This window comes from Carlito syrichta, unplaced genomic scaffold, assembly GCF_000164805.1.
Source record: "Carlito syrichta isolate Samal-C Ts95f unplaced genomic scaffold, Tarsius_syrichta-2.0.1 Scaffold153520, whole genome shotgun sequence".
Lineage (NCBI taxonomy): Eukaryota > Metazoa > Chordata > Mammalia > Primates > Tarsiidae > Carlito > Carlito syrichta.
This window is the reverse complement of record NW_007097616.1, coordinates 545189-563589: the sequence shown is the minus strand read 5'-3', so window position 1 is coordinate 563589 and position 18401 is coordinate 545189. Positions and strand designations below refer to the sequence as shown.

At 36.8% G+C, this 18401-nt stretch overlaps 1 protein-coding gene and 1 pseudogene across 4 annotated transcripts in view; one reads left to right on the top strand and one right to left on the bottom strand.

Moving 5' to 3' along the window:
- The window catches only part of ARID4B (AT-rich interaction domain 4B), a 151414-nt gene that overhangs the window by 113429 nt on the left and 19584 nt on the right, over positions 1 to 18401 (top strand). For all 4 annotated transcript variants that reach the window (XR_002481498.1, XM_021708862.1, XM_008050590.2 and 1 more), the window contains 2 exons: positions 10137 to 10221; positions 14197 to 14395. Coding sequence is in view for 3 of the 4 variants with exons in the window: in XM_021708862.1 (XP_021564537.1) it covers positions 10137 to 10221; positions 14197 to 14395 (284 nt within the window). In the remaining variant the exon portion in view is untranslated. The remainder of the gene's footprint in view (positions 1 to 10136; positions 10222 to 14196; positions 14396 to 18401) is intronic.
- LOC103251999 lies at positions 12010 to 12490 on the bottom strand (annotated as a pseudogene).

Genomic DNA, 18401 nt, shown 5'->3' with positions numbered 1-18401 from the left:
TTTTTTTCCATAATCAATATTTTTTATTATGGTTTTATGGGGTACAGTTAAGGGTTAGGTGTACAATTACGTTTCATTCAGGCACCCTGTTGATAAGAGGTGTTTCCCCATCCCCAGACAGATATTTGCGACTGTTAATCCCATCTCCCCCCCACCCCCGCCCATAGTTTCCCAGTACCTTCAGTCATTTTCTTGTAGTATCACATTGGATGTTCAAGGTCCATTATATGAGTGAGAACATGTGATACTCGAATCTTTGTTTCTGTGAGAGGTCACTCAGTATTATAGACTCTAGTTCCATCCAGGTTGCTATGAAATTCATGATTTTGTTCTTTTTTATGGCTGCGTAGTATTCCATCATGTATATGTACCACATTTTTAAAATCCAGTCCTCTTTTGATGGGCAGCATGGTTGTTTCCAGGTTCTTGATATTGTGAACAACGCTGCGATAAACATACGTGTGCAGGTATCTTTTTTATAGAGTGATTTGAGGTCTTCAGGGTATATTCCCAGTAGGGGGATTGCAGTCTTCATATGTTTTAGATGTTAGTTTTTTATCAGATATATGATTTGCACATTTTTTTCCCATTCCATGAGATGTCTTTTCATTTTGATAAAGTCCAGTGTATTTGTTTTTTTGTTGCCTTCGCTTTTGATGTTATATCTAAGAAAACTGCCAAATTCAGTGTTGTGGAAATTTTTCCTTATGTTTTCTTTTAAGAACTTTATAGTTTTAGCTGTAATGTTTGGGTTTTTGATACAATTTGAGTTCATATTTGTATATGATAGCTCCTTCTTCCCTCCCTCCCTTCCTCTGTTCCTATTTTTTTTTTTTTAGTTGGAGTCTCACTCTGTCATACAGGCCGTAGTTGCAGTGGTATGCTCATGGCCACCGCAGCCTTGACCTGCTGGGCTCAGGTCATCCTTCTGTCTCTGCCTTCCACATAACTTGAACTACAGGCGCATGCCACTACACCTGGCTAATTTTTTGATTTATTGTAGAGATAAGGTCTTGCCAAGTTGCCCTGACTGGTCTCGAATCCCTGGGCTCAGGCAGTCCTCTTGCCTCGGCCTCCCAAAGTGCTGGAATTATAGATATGAGCTACCGTGCCTGGCTTTTTTTTTTTTTTTTTTTTTTTTTTTTATTTGGTTCACATAAAGAACTCATCTCCTAGTTAGCAATCAAAATGGAGTTAAAACTGAGACTGGAATGAATTTACTTGAAATGCTCATCTCCTGTGACTTTTTGTCTGCTCTTTGTCTCCTTCGCTTCCTTAAAATGTTTTTAAATTTTACTTTTCTACTTAATTTTTCTGTTCTTTTCTTACTTGGAATGTTCTGTGTCCTTCATGTTTTGTTCTTTTACTTCCATGTAATCTGATCCCTGCTATACTTTCATGGTGTATACTATTTGACTTAGGAATATTATAAAAAGATTAAAAAGTTGTTCTACTTATCTGTTTTGAAATAATTATTTTGGCAATAATAGAAAGTGATGTATCCTGGGAGATTGTCTGCTTTATTTCTATGGTATAAACGTGAAAGGTATAAAATAAGACTATCTGGCTGTAGCTAACAAATATTTATAAACTTGTTTTTGGAGAGTGTCTTTTGAGTTAATCATAGTTTTGGGTTACAAGTGGGAATAAACATTTCCTTTATGAAAAACTAATTCAGTTTTTTGTTGCACTCATGTAGGCTTTAATTTTTCTTTCTTTGTCTATTCAGTTTAGAGCTTTTACTAAACTTGAACCTTTCCATCAGTAGTTTGTGTAGATTGACAGATATATTTAATTTGAGACATAAACTGGTCAGGTGTAGTGGCTCATGCCTGTAATCCCAGCACTTTGGGAGGTGGAGGTGAGATGATTGCCTGAGCTCAGGGTTTGAGACCAGCCTAAGCAACATGACAAGACCTCGTCTCTATAATAAATACATTTTAAAAAGCTGGGCGTGGTTGCACATGTCTGTGATTCCAGCTACTTGGAAGGCTGAGGCAAAGGATTACCTGAACCCAGCAGGTCGAGGCTTCAGTGGCTGTGAGTGTGCCACTGCACTCCAGCCTGGGTGACAGAGTGCAACTCTGACCCGCCACCCCCTCAAAAAAACCCCAAAAAACCAGAAATGTTAACTTGGACATGTTCCGTTCAGTAGTTTTATAGATTTGCAGATACATCAATATTTGTATCTAAATGTGCAGAAATACTAGTGCTCTAAACTTATGAAATATTAACAAAGTAAACTTTGAGGGTACTGTAATTATCTGTGTCACAATACACCACTAATGCCACAGTTAACAATTTATAGTGATATTTATAAGCTTTCGCAAAACATCCTATGATATGTTCTTAGTATTACGTATTACCTCTGTCTAAAGACCTATATTTTTCTTTCATTCTATAGAGTTATATTGCTTAGGAAATCCTATTGATATAATTTCTATACCATTCTGTTCCGTTTGTGTCAGATCTTAAATATGGCTATGCTATAATATTCATGTTTTATCATTTTGCTGTTATATTCTTAATTATAATGAAAACCATTTCTGTCTTTTTGTGGATTTGACTGTGTTAATATGAAGTGGAAATATTAAATGTTAAGAGCATGCTTAGGATTTTATTTTTGAATGATGTGCTTTCATTTTTTATTATATTTTAGAGGCTTGACTAAAAGCATTAAGTTGTTTTCAGTGCTTTTCATAAATCGTGCTTTATTCTATCAGAATAAAATATATGTAAGTTGAGATATGAAATTTATGAAGTGAGTAAAATTTATGACGTTATAAAATTGCTTATTAGGTTTATAATCAATAACTAATGCTAATTTTCCTCATGACTTGTTGTTTATTTTGTAATACTTTAGGAAAATATTTTCTTATTCACTTAAGGAGGGGAACATTCCTTTCCTTATTAGTAAGATAGTCTAAATTTCCTCTTTAAATATGAGGTTTTAAGAACTAGATGAGTTAATTATATGACATACATGAACTTTTTTGTGTATAGAGAGGCAGGATATAGATGAGTGTATTCCTTACAAAAAACAAAATACAAAAGATTTTAATATTTTACTTAAATTAATGACTGGTCATTAGATTTTTATCTTTCTAGTAATCTGTATACACATTTCACAGAGTGACTTTTAAAGTATTATGTTAGTTTGATTTCATTTATGAAGTTATTTTGAAAATATCTTTTTGGCATACAGTTTATTCATTTTTAAATCTCTAAGACTGCTTTTTGGGTATATATTAACTACATGCTAATAATATGTCGTTGAAAGTTAATTTTTAGAAGAACCAACATCTGAATTGATTTGAATGTGGTAACCATTTTGGTAGTATATCTGGTTAACTAGTATTCTTTTCTGTTTTTATTATTGCTTAATAGTTTCTTAGATAATTTACCAATACATCTAAACAAAAGTCATAAAGCTTTCTTTTTAGAATGCCTATTTTTCTCTGGTGAGAGCAAGTATGCTTTGGTCTCTGAATGGTTTCTTTTAGCTTTGTATGAACATTTTAATTTCATACATTAAAAAATTTAAATATCTGTGTGGCTTTTTCTTTCAGAAAGTTTCAGGTTTGTATTTTCACTTTTTAAATCACTGTTTAGTGTTGTCTTCTCTGTTAAACTGCAAACTCTTGGTGGGCAAAAGTTTTATTTATTGCATTCATTGCTGAATACCCAGTCCCTAGTGCAGCGCCTATTTTATAATAGGTGTCTAAAAAGTATTTCTCATGTGAATAAGTCTATGTGCATACTTACAGTATTGGAGTCTCATGTAATTTTTAATTTTAGGGATCATCTGGTCTAGTTACGTCATTTTATATAAGTTGGAGAGCATCTTTAGAAGCTAAATGCATGTGTGTTCTTTCATGTTTGTTCCTTAGTTGAATGTTGAATTAATTAGATGCTCTCAATAGAAATATTCTCAAATGTTGTATATATACTTTGAAAATATTTTCCTTTGTACTTTAGATAAATGTCAGATAATATTCTTCTCTGGATTCTATGTGTAGCATTCATTACAATGAATGCATTGATAACTGGATTGAGAAAGTATTAACTAAATGCTAATGGTCTTAGTTTTTTTAACCAGTATTTATTTTTAATATTTGTTTCAATACTTGTTTATTTCAATATATGTCTTTTAATGAAAGAATTTAGTAATTCCCTTTTCTTGTTCCCTGGCAAAGTACATTTTCTATTGTCATGAAAGAGGCCAATTACAATCTTTTGATCATAATTTCTGAAGATAAAATCCAGTTAAAGGCAAGATAGTTTATATCAGTAATCCAGTCTGCCTGGTTTTTCACAGACATCCTCATAAAATTCTGTTGCTTGAATTTGAAATTGCAAGACACTTTAATTTGTTCGTAGCCCAACCACTTAGGTTAAATTTCTCTCCTAGTTCTCCAACTATACTATCACAAAACATGATAGCTGATAGTAATGGGCCTGCTATGCTTGGAAAGAAATGTAGCTATTTAGCAATAAGGTGGGCCTGCTATGCTTGGAAAGAAATGTAGCTATTTAGCAATAAGGTGGTTCCTGTTGCTTGTAATTTTTATTATATGAGTGTTCCTATACAGAGTACCCATCAGAATATATACTCGAATATTTTGATTTTCCCTGTGATACTTAAAGCAAAGTCAAGAATAGTCTCACTCTGTCACCCAGACTGGAGAGCAGTGGCATGCTTATGCTTACTGCTGCTTCAAACTCTTGGACTCAAGTGATCCTTCTGCCTAAGCCTCCTGAGTAACTGGGACTGCAGGTGTGCGCCACCATCTGGCTAATTTTTTTGAATTTTGTAAAGACGAGGTCTCGCTATGTTACTTGGTCTGGTTTTGAAATTCTGGCCTCAAACAGTCCTCCTACTTTGGCCTCCTGAAGTGCTGGAATTACAAGCATGAGCTGCTGCTCCTGGCCTGAGTTCTGTTTCTTAGCTGCATTGTTCTGCTTTTTGCCACTTCCTTTCCAATAATTTTAATTTTTATGGTATTCAGGATATTTGAACTTGAGCCAAAAATTGCCATTTTCTATCTGCATTGTCTATTTTCTTATCATATCTAAAGTAAATATATTATAGTCTCTTTTTAATATATATTGAATATACTGTATACAAATCTAAGTTTATATAGAATAAATAAAACTACCTGCAGCTTTTTGTTGTAGTTCTGATGTAAATTTTCTTTACTCTTGGTATTTGATAGGGAATCTGAAATCTTGACCCTCTGATACTGATAGTCCAGCTGTTTCTTATATAATTTTAATGTCTGTAGACAGTGCTGGGTTGTTTTTTTGAGTTGGAGTCTCAATTTGTCACCCAGGCTGGAATGTAGTGGCACACTCCCGGCCACCACAGCCTCTACCTGTTGGGCTCAGGCAATCCTTCCGCCTCAGCCTTCCAAGTGGCTGGAGCTACAGGCTCGGCTAATTTTTTGGTTTATCCAGGCTAATCTCGAACCCTCGGGCTCAGGCAGTCCTCTCGCCTCGGTCTCCCAAAGTGCTGGGATTATAGGCTTGAGCCACTGTGCCTGGCCTGTGCTGGGTTTTTGAAATACAGTCCCCCCCTGCCCATGAATTTGTTTCTTGCTTTTCTGTTTCTTAAAAGTATTCTATAAAGAAATAGAAAGAATGCTTAGATAATACTCGAATAGGTGATTGTATAAAGGGAAGGAACATTTCCTATTTTTAAAATGCAGTGATCAGCCCTGGTGTGATGGCTTACTCCTGTAATCTTAGCACTTTGGGAGGTTGAGGTGGGAGGATTGTTTGAGCCCAGGAATTTGAGACTAGTCTAGGCAACATAGTGAGACCTCACCTCTACAAAAAAAGCGAAAAGTTAGCCAGGTGTGTTGGTGTGTGCATGTAGTTCCAGCTTTTGGAGAGGATGAGGTGGAAGGATTGCCTGAGCCCGTAAAGTTAAGACTTCAGTGACCTGTGATCATGCCACTGCAATTCAGTTTGGGCAACAGAGTGAGACTCCTACTAAAAACCAAACCAACCAACAAACAAAAAACCCAACCAAACAAACATAACGATGATTGGCTATAGCTATTATTTCATTGTCTGATCATTTTTTTTCCTTGTAATATTGATCAGACAACTAAAATGCTATTTACAACCTCATTACATTTTGAGATATTTGTCTGCTAATACGTTTATATTAGTGGTCTCAGCCTCTATTTGGTAATGGCATTTGCAATTTGAAAAAGTTTCTTCAACCAAAATTCTCACTCATTGTTTTTACCCTTTCTTCCTCTTTGCGAGTGCAGTTTCAGTGAGGTTTTTTCAAGTCACTGGTCTCTTACTCTTCACTATGCTTACTCTGAATGGGGCCTGGAATGCCCTGTACCATCACGCTGGTGTTACACTCTCTTAATAGGCAGTCCATTTCCTATTTTTCTCTAATTCTTCACATAGTGCTTTTTGGCAAGCCTGTGATACCTGCAAGTCCAATTAGTTTCCATTGTTGGAATTTCTTAATCTGTGAAATAAATTCACTGATAGATTTTAAGGCATGTTTTAGTTCTAAAAGCTATTAATGATAATGGTATTATATAATTATAAATTAAATATTAAAAAGAGAGCATAAATCTGGCTAAGAAAAAACCCCCAAAAGAATAGTATCAGAACAAAGAAATACCCGAAACAAGTAAACAAAAGCACCAAGAAATCAAAATAGAAAGAAGTCAAATAATAAGAGTGGCAATATTAGCTATTATTTATGGATCCACAAGTTATCATATAATTACTCCAACAAAAAACAAGGAATTTTCCAAGGAGTCTTATCAAGCCAGACAACATATTCAATGAGAATTTTAAAACAACTTCGTTATCCATAATAGTGTTTAAGATAGTGTTTAGGATTGCCTGAGCCTGTGGGTTCGAGACCCGCCTGGGTAACTTGGTGAGACCTCATCTCTACAATAAATCAAAAAATTAGCCAGGCGTGGTAGCATGCGCCTGTAGTTCCGGCTAGGCTGGAAGGCTGAGGCGGAAGCATCTCCGGAGCCCAGCAGGGTGAGGTTGTGGTGGCCAGGAGCAGCCACTGCACTCCAGTCTGGGTGACAGAGTGAGACTCCAACTCAAAAAATAAAATAAAATAAAATAAAAAATAAATAGTGTTTAATTACTGCTATTCAAGTATTTTAGAACTGTATGTAGGTTGTTTCATCTTATTCCAGACTTTGTATTTTTTCATGCCCTACCTTGTTCTAACACTGTTTCTACATCTAAATTTGCTACTTCTGTTTTTCTGACAACCAGTTCTCTCATACTATCCTGATTATATAATTGGGTGGGAGAAAAATGATTACCATATAGCATCTGTACACTATGGGTCTTATGCAGTGGGTGCCAGCCTGTATCATATCGAGCATTTGTTATTTTATTATTTACAAATAATAAAATATGAGGGAGAACCCCAAAAGAACTGAATTATTTTTTGTAGGGCAGACCCCTTGTAGTATAGGCTTCCCCCTTTGGGTGAGTGTTCTATGAATTTATTGGCATTAGTGTACCAGCTAGTATTGTTGTGAGAGACTGTGTTCAGCTTCAGTGAATTTGTTTTGGAGATTCTTTCAGTGCGTTTGCCCATTTCATGATGGGTGACTTATTAATACAACTGCACCTGCCCACACTGTACCGAGTGTTCAGCACTTTTTGGCCAAAAATGGCACCACCCCCATGTCCTACCCTCCCTATTCACCTGATCTCACAAGGCACTTTTTGTTTCCCTGGAGGGAAAGAGTCCTCAAAGAGAAGCATTTTTGCCAACATGGAAGAAGTGAAACAAAAAACGGCAGAAACACTCAAAGGCATCAAAATTGATAAGTATCGATAGGTGTATTGCATCAAATGGTGACTGAAGTTTAAACATGTACGAGTAAATACACACTTTTTTATAGATAATTTTTTTTCCTCCCCCAAAATGTTTCTTCTATGTTGGTCCTATGAGAACCTAAGCAATTGCTTTATCTCTGAGTAGTGAATAAATCTTCCTGTAGCATAACAAATATTTTACCCATGAGGCATTAACTGTTTTTCTTTGTTTGATGTGTTTGGTGCACCAAATGTACAATATCACGATGGTAGTCTTAAATTGAAAACTATAATTTTACCCTAATACAAAAATATAATTCATGCCACCTCAGGTTGAATTGAGTGGGGGTTTTCTATTGGTAGTCAAAAATGTCTGGTATAAATCTAGCTATGTAGCAGTTAGCATTTGGTTAAATGTATCTTTGTTCAGATCACATTAATGTTATGTACAGCCATCATGATCTTCAGTTTATCTCATTAAAAAATAGAAAGCTTGTTTTCTTTTTAACAAAGTTGATAGCACTGACTTCCTTCCATAATTATATTTCAGTAGAGGAACTTCTGAAAGTTCATACTGAGATTTGTAGAAGGCAGAGGGAAATGTTTTTTGTTCATTCTTTACCATCCCCTCAATTTTGGAAGGAAGTAAATTGTCTTAGTAAGCATTATGCAATTTTTGGTATAAATTGGTAAAGTAAAAAGTACTGCAGATATATAGGTAGATGGTACAGTTTAAGCACCAAAAGGAGTGTGTTTAGTTGAGTAGTACTTGCTTTAAAGCTTTTCAAAATACCTGTATCTCAGAAAACCATATGCAATCTTAATTTTTATTTTGATGTTTCATTATTTTTTAAAAGGTAGTATTTTATATAGAAATAAACTAAGCTTGATAGTGAGAATGGCTTGATCAGAGCCACATAACTAGTAAGCAAAGATTGTGTTAAGACTTTCCTAGAACTTATTACACTTTCCCCATTCTCTTTTATTCTCGTTGTGGCCCTCAGCACTTCCAGCAGATAAGCATAACATAACCCTTGCATGGAGCTAAGTCCACTCAGTTTTACTGTAGCCAGTAGTTTGTACCAGCAGTATAAGTTTGCCTGGGAGTTACTACAGATATTTTCCAGTCCTGTGCTAGAGCAAGAGTGTCAAGTAGTGCCCAAGTCCAAGTCATTTACTTCTTCAGTAGGGGCCTTTGTTACTTTATTTTAATAACCTAATAATGACATTTTAATTTAAAAGCTCATTTTCAAGTATTCATGCTGTAGAGTTTAAAACGTCAGTGAGTTTTCTGTTATCCACAGTAAATGTATAAAACTTTGAGACACAAAAAGCAAATTCTTTTTCTAGCTTGATTTTTACAAAAAATAAACTCATCCATTTTTGCTTTAAACACATAGGTTTATTGCAGTTAATAGTAACTTGCACCCTATAGAATCATGAAGATTGTCAGCATTGCTTAAGAGGCCTTCTCAGTGCTCTTTACATGTAGGAAGCATTTCAGAATACAGAAAAACTTTGCAGAGTAATGGTTTCTAGTGCTTTATGAGCAGGCATTTTTTAAAGGTGATTTTGCATTGTTTATAAGTTATAATAGGATGCTTTTCTATCTCATAATGCCATTTAACACTATGGCATATTACCTAAACTTCCTGACATGTCTGGGAAAGAAATTGCATGGGAAATATTGTAATCCCTCTTCTCTTCTCTTCGTTGGGGTCTCTTACTCTGTCACTGAGGGTTAGTGTAGTGGCACTATCACGGTTCATTGCAGCCTTGACCTTCTTGGCTCAAGCGGTCCTTCAGCTTCGGCCTCAGTCTCTCAAGTAGCTGGGATTAGAGGTGCATGCTACCATGCCTGGCTAATTTTTTTGATATTTTTTAGATACGTAGTCTCACTATGTTGCCCAGCCTCCTGGGCTCAAGCAGTCCTCTCACCTTGGCCTCCAAAATGTTGGGATTACAGGCATGAACTGCCACACCTCGTGTGTAATTTCTCTTAATATTTATTATACATATTTTGTTTCTCTTTGGTGTGGCAGAATAAGGAATACTAGTTGAGGAGTCAAGAGATCTTGCTTTCTAGGCTTGGCTAAGCCAGTGGCTAACATTATGTCCTTGGGTAGGTCATTGTATATCTCTGTTTGCACCTTGATAGCTTATTTTCCAAGCCAGGAAGTTGAACTTAATGATCTCCAAGGTCTTTCCCTTCTAAAATGTTATGTCGGTATGTGAGTTTTTCTTTAATATGGCATAGTTATATCTATGGTATATGTTATATTTATATTAATTTTTTTAAATTTTAGATATGATGAGTGGATTAAAGCAGATAAAATAGTAAGACCTGCTGATAAAAACGTGCCAAAGATAAAACATCGGAAGAAAATAAAGGTAAGTGCTTATTTTACTACGTCTTGAGTTCTTAAGTAAGGAACTTTTCCTCCAAAGGATACAGTTAAAGTTGTTTACCTTAGTGTTACTCTTAGTGTTACTCTCTCTTGAAGTAGCAGATTTTGGCCAGGTGCAGTGGCTCATGCCTGTAATCCCAACACTTTGCAAGGCTGAGGTGAGAGGATTGCTGGAATTCAGAGGTTCAGGACCAGCCTGGGCAACTTGGCGAGAGCTAGTGTCTACAATAGACCAAAAAAAAAAAAAATAGTAGCCGAGTGTGGTGGTGCATGCCTGTAGTTCCAGCTACTTGGAAGGCTGGGGTGGAAGGATCACCTGAGCCCAGCAGGTTAAGGCTGCGGTGACTGTGAGCATGGAAAACATCTTAAAAGCAGTACTAAATGATTTTCAGTGACTTTTTAGTCCCAACATTTTGTTAAGGCCAATCAGATATCACTTATTTCTTTCAATACATTGTGGTCCTCAACTAGGAGCCATAACACAGCATGACTTAGAGACATGGCTTCCATACAGTTACTGTAATAACTGTAAACCATTCTGTGGAAGAAAGGGTGTCTGAAGGCAGAGGAAAGCTTTTTCTAATCTTCATCTTTCTCTGATTATTCTAAGGTAGTAGCTTAGAATATGTTCATAAAACCCTGTTAGCCAGACACCCTACACACCATATTAGCCACATAGAGACCATAGAGATTTATTAATGAGCTTCTGTGAAAAATTAATGTTACTTTTATGTATGATACAGTTATTCATTCTAAGACTAAATCTTTTGAAATGTTTGATTAGAAATTAGACCATTAACTAAGTTTTAGAACATTTTTTAATCTTTTAGTGACTGTTATATACTTTGAATGGTACATGTAATTTAGCTGCTTAATAGTTGTTTCAAAATTCAATCTTCATATTCAGAGTGAGGAGCTATTTACATTCCTGCTAACTGTTACCCTGTTGTCCCCAAATAATGAAAACTTTTTCCTAAAGTGGTTTTTCTTTTCTCACTACAAAATTGGGTCTGTGTTTTCAAATTTTCAGTATAGCAACCCTGTAGCTACAACTCAGGACTTCTCAAACCCCTTTCATCTTCACTCTTGGTCTTTACTGGAAAGTGTGGAAACCATGTTGTATTTAGCATTGTTTTTATTTACTGAAAGAGTTTTTCTTAGTGGGACTAAAAATGCCAGTGTCTTTATTCAAAGCAAGTTTTAGAGTAGCATTTCTTTTTTTTTAAACAAGGAAGTTAAATCTTTTATAATTTGTTTCTTTTTTGCTGCAAAGCTGTTGCTTTACTCTATAAAAACAGCACAGCAAATGCAGTATGACGTAAGATCAAGTTAGTGTTGTTCTTCATCTGATACTGTACCACCACCAAAAACTTCTTCACTCCAAGTTATTTCCAATGGAAAAGATCAGTAAGTATTTTGACACAAATCCAGGTGTGGATATAAGCAAGTTACAGTGTTATATAAGGCTTAAGATAACAATGTTACCCTCACATTACATAATTTTCTTAACCAATTTTATGATGGATATTTCATGAATTTTGAATACTAGAACCTAGTTTCAGCATCAGAGAGTATTGTGAAGAAGATGCATACTGTGTTGATCTGTCATCCTTAGAAGGTGCAGCAGCACTTTTCTCATCAGCAGTGTTGAGCAGTTTCTTTTCCCATCAGTATTGCTACAAGTTGCTATTTTACATCTTCCATCCGCCACTAATGTAAGACAACTATGCTGGATGACGTTACTTCACACTGGTTGTTTTGAACGCCAGTCTCACTTCTTGATAGACCTGACGTATTTCTTATATGCGTCCTCACTCATCAGCTCTTGATCAGCCAGCCATCTTCATAACAAGATTTGTTGAGTAGTCCTGGGTTTTCTGCAAGAGCTTCATTGATTTCAGTTACTTCTGGTAAAAGAGAATAGAGTTCACTAGCAGCTGTCACACTTTCCAAAGCACCAGACTCATCTTGTTTGTTCAGTTTTTCCCCAACTTGAGGCGGACTACAGTAAACAACATCTCCCAAAACTTCCTGTGCAAAATTGTGGATTCCCACTGTTTTAATTTCGTTTTCTGCTGTTACCCATTCATGTTTCTCTGAATTTACCCGCCGAGGACAGGTCCTGTATGCAGCATCCGGATGGTACCTGCCCCCAGCCTCCAAGGGCTCAGTGGGCAGGGCGCATCAGGCACCGAGGTGGTGTGTAGGCTGCAGATCATGACCCACAGGCTCTGCACTGCTCAAAGTGCCATGTTCACTGCTAGAGTAGCATTTCTAAGGTAGAAGATAGGGTGGCGGTGGGAGAAGCAATACTAGAATAGTACTTAGGGAGTTTTTTCTAAATATTTGTCTCTATTCAGTTCTTGGTTCCTCTGCAGACATGTTAAAATTCCTGGTCATATGGACAAGGCATATAAATTGTGAAAAGGTTTCCTAGGTAACATTCTGATATCTCACATCCTTCCTTCCCTCTGTCTCATCTTACTCTAAGAGGCTGCCCTCTGACAGTCATTAAAAGTCATATTTGAACTTGGACAGGAGTGGACTGTTTCTGCCTTCAGCATGCATGGTAGATTATGATGCTTGGGATAAAGGAGCAAAGTGGTGAAAAAGCTGACAGTAGCAGAATTGGAACGATGTTAATCTTTGATTGGCTGTGGTAACCTATCTACAAGTATGCCTTCTCAGTGCATTTTGAGATGTAAGCCTAGATGCCATAAGGCAGTGAATCTCACTGTTGAACATGGACCTGAATCACTTGGAACACTTGTTAAAACTCAGATTGTTTGGCTTCGTTCTGGGAATTTGCGTTTCTGATGAGTTCCCAGGCGATGTTAATGTTGAACTAGGGAGCATATGTGGAGAACTACCACTCTAAGGCATCTATTATATGTAAGGAGTCAAATTGTATTTTATGCATCCAGAATGTTACTAGATATGTACCATTCTTAGGAGAATTGTGAAAATAGTCACTTAAAATTTATAGTTTGGAAAAAAAAGTTTATAGTTTGAGTCTGGCGCAGTGGCTCATGTTTGTAATCCTAGCACTTTGGGAGGCGGAAGCAAGAGGATTGCCTAAGCTCAGGGGTTTGAGACCAGCCTGGGCAACATAGAGAGACCTCATCTCTATAATAAATTTAAAAATTAGCCTGGTGTGGAGGCACATGCTTATATTTCCAGCTACTTGGAAGACTGAGGCGGAAGCATCGCCTAATCCCAGGAGGTTAAGGCTGTGGTGGTCGTGAGTATGCCACTGCACTCCAGCATGGGTGACAGAATAACTTTGACTTAAAAAAAAAAAAGGACTTAAAAATTGTTTACTGCTAACTCCTGCTTCAGTGAGCTTATCTAAATTATTTTTCCTATAACTTAGTTTAAAACGATTTTCAAGAGGAGCTTCCTGGAACTATACTAGTTAGCCCCTGCTCATCTGAGAGAATTTGAGAAACTTTCTCATTTTTTCCTGAATTGCTAATCTGTCAGTGAGGTAGGAAGTTTGCTTCTGACTTGACTTTACAGAAGTACTTGGAATTTTGTCATTCCTAACTCACCTTTTATAATAAGGATGTTAGAGATTTTTAAAATGACCACCTTGAAATTTTGTTTCTTTTTTAGTGAATATTTAATTTAAACCTATTGTTATTTAGTACTGAAGAATTTGTGGCACCAATTATTAGCAGTGTGTAGGTTTGCTAATCTTAATTGCCTCAATGATTGCTAATTTGATTATCACTATTAAAATATTAATACAAAAACTTTTTGTTCATCCCATAGCATTTTAGTAAGTTACTTTAAAACATCTTTGGCTGTTTTGAGGGGCTTTTTACATCCTTTCTTTTTATGCTAAGTATTTGATAACATAGTCTATAACTTTGAGTTAAAAATGAGTATTCACATTGTTACTAATAAATGCCTCATGGTATATTATGGTTAATATGATTTTTTTTCCTTAACCTAGAATAAATTAGACAAAGAAAAAGACAAAGATGAAAAATATTCTCCCAAAAACTGTAAACTTCGGCGCTTGTCAAAACCACCATTTCCAACAAATTCATCTCCTGAAATGGTATCCAAACTGGATCTTACTGATGCCAAAAACTCTGATACAGCTCATATTAAATCCATAGAAATTACGTCGATCCTTAACGGACTTCAAGGTAAACATAATCATTCTGATGCATGCAAGTACTAGATTTCAGTTTTTATGAGTCAAATTCTGTAGTAATTACGTGCCATCGTCAAGTTCTGCTTTTCAGCCAGGATTTGTTTACTCTATTATAGGTTGAATATCCCTTATCTGAAATACTTGAAATACTTTGAATTTTTACTGTATTTTGGAATATTTGCACTATTTTTACACTGATTCAGCATCACAAATCTGAAAATCTGAAATAAAAAATGCTCCAATGTGCATTTCCCTTGAGCATCATGCCAGTGCTCAGAAAGTGTCCGATTTTGAAGCATTTTGGATTTTTGGATTTGAGATGTTCAACCTATACATGAAATAAAATCAGCTATTAAGGCCCTGGAAATCTTTCCGTCTAGAAGATCCAGAGCACCATTAAATTTTAGTTAACATTTAATATTTACCTCCAGCACTGTTACTGTATCTTTTAATCTTTTCTGTGCCATCCTTTCTGTTGCCATATAAAGTGTAGTTTGTGTTATATAGTATCAGACTGTAAAACACTATACTGACAGTTTTTTATAAAGAATACCAAACCTTGCTTGATTATGATCTGTTTTATGATGGCATTATTACTTGGGCACATTATTACTTAGGGCAGAATGAAGTATCAGATAATAAAAGCAAAAAGCAATGAAGATTGGAGAGGAAGCTTTATTAAATCTCACTGGTAGGTAAGGGGGCATATCTGATCTATGAAATGAATTAAAATAGTGTATCTCCATAAAATATTTTTTTATTTCTCATAACTTAAGAGAGCTTTAATTTTTATTTATTTTGAATATAATGGAAATTTTTTGTTTCTTTAGATGGATACTTACTTTTTGTAAACCAAATACTGAACAATATTTTAAAATTGATTTTGAAATTTTTCTAATGTATATGACATACATAATAGTATGTGGAAAGAATATTTTTTTTAAAGAATAATAATACGGATACTAGTATGTCTTCAGAGTAGTGATAAAGTCTTATTTACTTAAAAGTATTTGATATGTGTTCTCCCAGAAGCACCTACAGCCCAGACATTTGTGTGATCATTGCTTTACTTTTCTCCAGAATTGAATTGTCTATATTTATTTTCCTAGAGAGAATATTATTTAGTTTTTGAATAACTGAGCAGCAAGCCTAGGACTGACTTAGATGACGGCTCCCTGAGAATGTTATCTGAATGTGGAGTCTCTAGGTCATATTCAGATTTCACATTCAGCTTCTCTGAGAGTTTACAAAAGCCTCTCTAAGGAATTCAGTGGGACAAGGCTATAAGCTAGTTCTGGGAAAGATGGGGGTTCACCACAGTTAGAATACCTGACCCAGTCATAGCGGATGACCAACAGGAGTGTGCTCAATGGGCAAACGGGCTGCTCTGTATTTTCTGATTCTGGGCTTACAGTGATCTACTCCTAGCTTTCAGAAGTAGGTCAGAATGTTTCCACTGGATGTAATGATGCCGTCAGCTGATCAGGTAGCAGCACGTAAGACATGGAAGTGAGAGCTGGAATTTCACTGACATGTAGTCAAAACAAGAGAAATGTGGATTTGAAAATCGAGTCTGGTTCACTTGGGCGTTCAGAGGCTGTGTGGAGGCAGCAGGCAACTTGGTGATGACGGCCCTAAAGATGACTTTGTGGAGAGCTTTTTCTGCTCTAGTGTGGCTGGTTTCTCTTCGCCTCCTAGGAAGATCCCATTCTAGGGCCCTTTCTTTAATGTAGTCATTGGAACTCCTTGTTTCTGGTATGTCAGATCTCCCCCACCTCCCATACTCTAATTTTAGTGGAGCGCATTCTGTAGTTTTTTGTTCTTTTTCTGAGACAGGGCCTCACTGTGTTCCCAGGCTGGAATGCCATGACCCATCGGAGCTCACTGTAGCTTTGAATTCCTGGGCTCAAGTGATCCTCCCACCTCAGCCTCCCTACTTTAGGTGCATGCTACCACACTTGGATACTTTTTGTATCTGTTGTGTAGACAGGGTCTTGCTATGTTGCCCAGGCTGGTCTCAAACTCCTGGGCTCAAGCAATCCTCCTGCATGACCTCCTGAAGTGCTGGGCTTACAGGTCTGAGCCCATCGTGCCTGGCTTTAGTAGCTTTAGAGACTGTCTGCAGATATTTATTTTCATTTTTGCAAATACCTGTTTCTGTGTATGCTTTGGCTGGATTGGAAATTTTTCCTTCAATATTTTATTCACATTGTTCAGTCATTTTTTGGTTTCCAGTATTGCTTCTGTGAAATCCAGAATCCTTCCAATTCCTGATTCTTTGTTGTTTTTTGAGTTGGAGTCTCACTCTGTCACCCAGGCTGGAGTGCAGTGGCACGCTCATGGCCATCACAGCCTTGACCTGCTGGGCTCAGGTGATTCTTCCGCCTAAGCCTTCCAAGTAGCTGGAATTACAGGCATGCACCACCACCTGGCTAGTTTTTTGATTTAGTAGAGATGAGGTCTCACCAAGTTGCCCAGGCTGGTCTCAAACCCGGGGGCTCAGGCAGTCCCTCACCTCAGCCTCCCAAAGTGCAGGGATTATAGGCGTGAGTCACCGTGCCTGGCCCAATTCCTGATTCTTTGTATGTGACTTTGTTTTATTCTTTTATTCTTTATTTCTTGCTTTTTCCTCTATCTAGAATCTTACATCTTTGGTTTTATTTTTTTTATTTTTTTTATTTTTTTGAGTTGGAGTCTCACTCTGTCACCCAGACTGGAGTGCAGTGGCCGCTCCCGGCCACCGCAACCTTGACCTGCTGGGCTCCGGGGATCCTGCCACCTCAGCCTTCCAAAGTAGCTGGAATCACAGGCGCACGCTACCACGCCCGGCTAATTTTTGAATTATTGTGGAGATGAGGTCTCACCAAGTTGCCCAAGCGGGTCTTGAACCCGTGGGCTCAGGCAATCCACTTACCTCGGCCTCCCAAAGTGCTGGGATTACAGGCTGAGCCACCGAGCCGGGCCTCATCTTTGTTTTTAATGTCTTAAAATTTCACAGAGAACTACGCCGTGTTTGGATATATTTTAATTCCCTATAGTGTGTACTCAGTAGGCTCTTTTTTTCCTAACAACTTGTGTCTTTCTATTCCAGACAGTTTTCTTGAATTATTTTTTGCTTACTTTCTTCTCTGCATTTTACTGTTCTTACTTTCTCTTTTTTAAAAATTGAGATGGGCTCTCACTATGTTGCTGGGCTCAAGCAAACCTGTTGCCTCAGCTTCCTAAGTAGCTGGGATTATATTACAAGTGTGTGCCACTGTGCCCCGACTGTTTTCTTTCTTTCTTTCTTTTTGTCAGTCATTGTTTTGATATTATCCCTTCTGTTAATCCCAGCTCTTTGGGAAGCTGAGACAAGAGGAGTGGGGGTTCAAGACAACCTGGGCAATTCGGTGAGACCTCATCTCTACTATAAATCAAAAAATCAGCTAGGCGTGATGGCACACACCTGTGATTCCAACTATTTGGAAGGCAGAGGCGGGAGGATTGCCTGAGCCCAGCTGGTCGAGGCTACAGTGGCCGTGAGCATGCCACTGCATTCTAGCCTGGGTGACAGAGTCAGACTCTGACTCAAAAAAAAAAAAAGATATTATACCTTCTGTAATATACTTTAATATGTTTGTCCTTTTTTTCTTTTATTCTTTTGTTTCTTCCTTCTAATTTCTTTGATAGTTTTCTCTGCTTCTTGTCTAATGCTTTTGACTGTTTAACTGCTATAGTGTTTAATTTTTCTATTAATAGTTTTAGTTTTTAAGTTAAACTGGTTTAATTTTTTAGGAGTTCTGTTTTCTGCATGTTTTTGTACCACTTCATTCTTGTACATGGGTACAATAGCTTACTTTTCTGATTTTGATCTTATCTTTCAAAGGGTCTTGTATTTTTTTGTTTTTTTAATTGTCATTTACCTCTAGTTTGCTTTTTTTTGAGCTCTTTTCTATTAAGACTTTTTTTCTTAGCTATCTTATGATTATAAAGGAAGGAAAAAAACTGATTTGGAATTG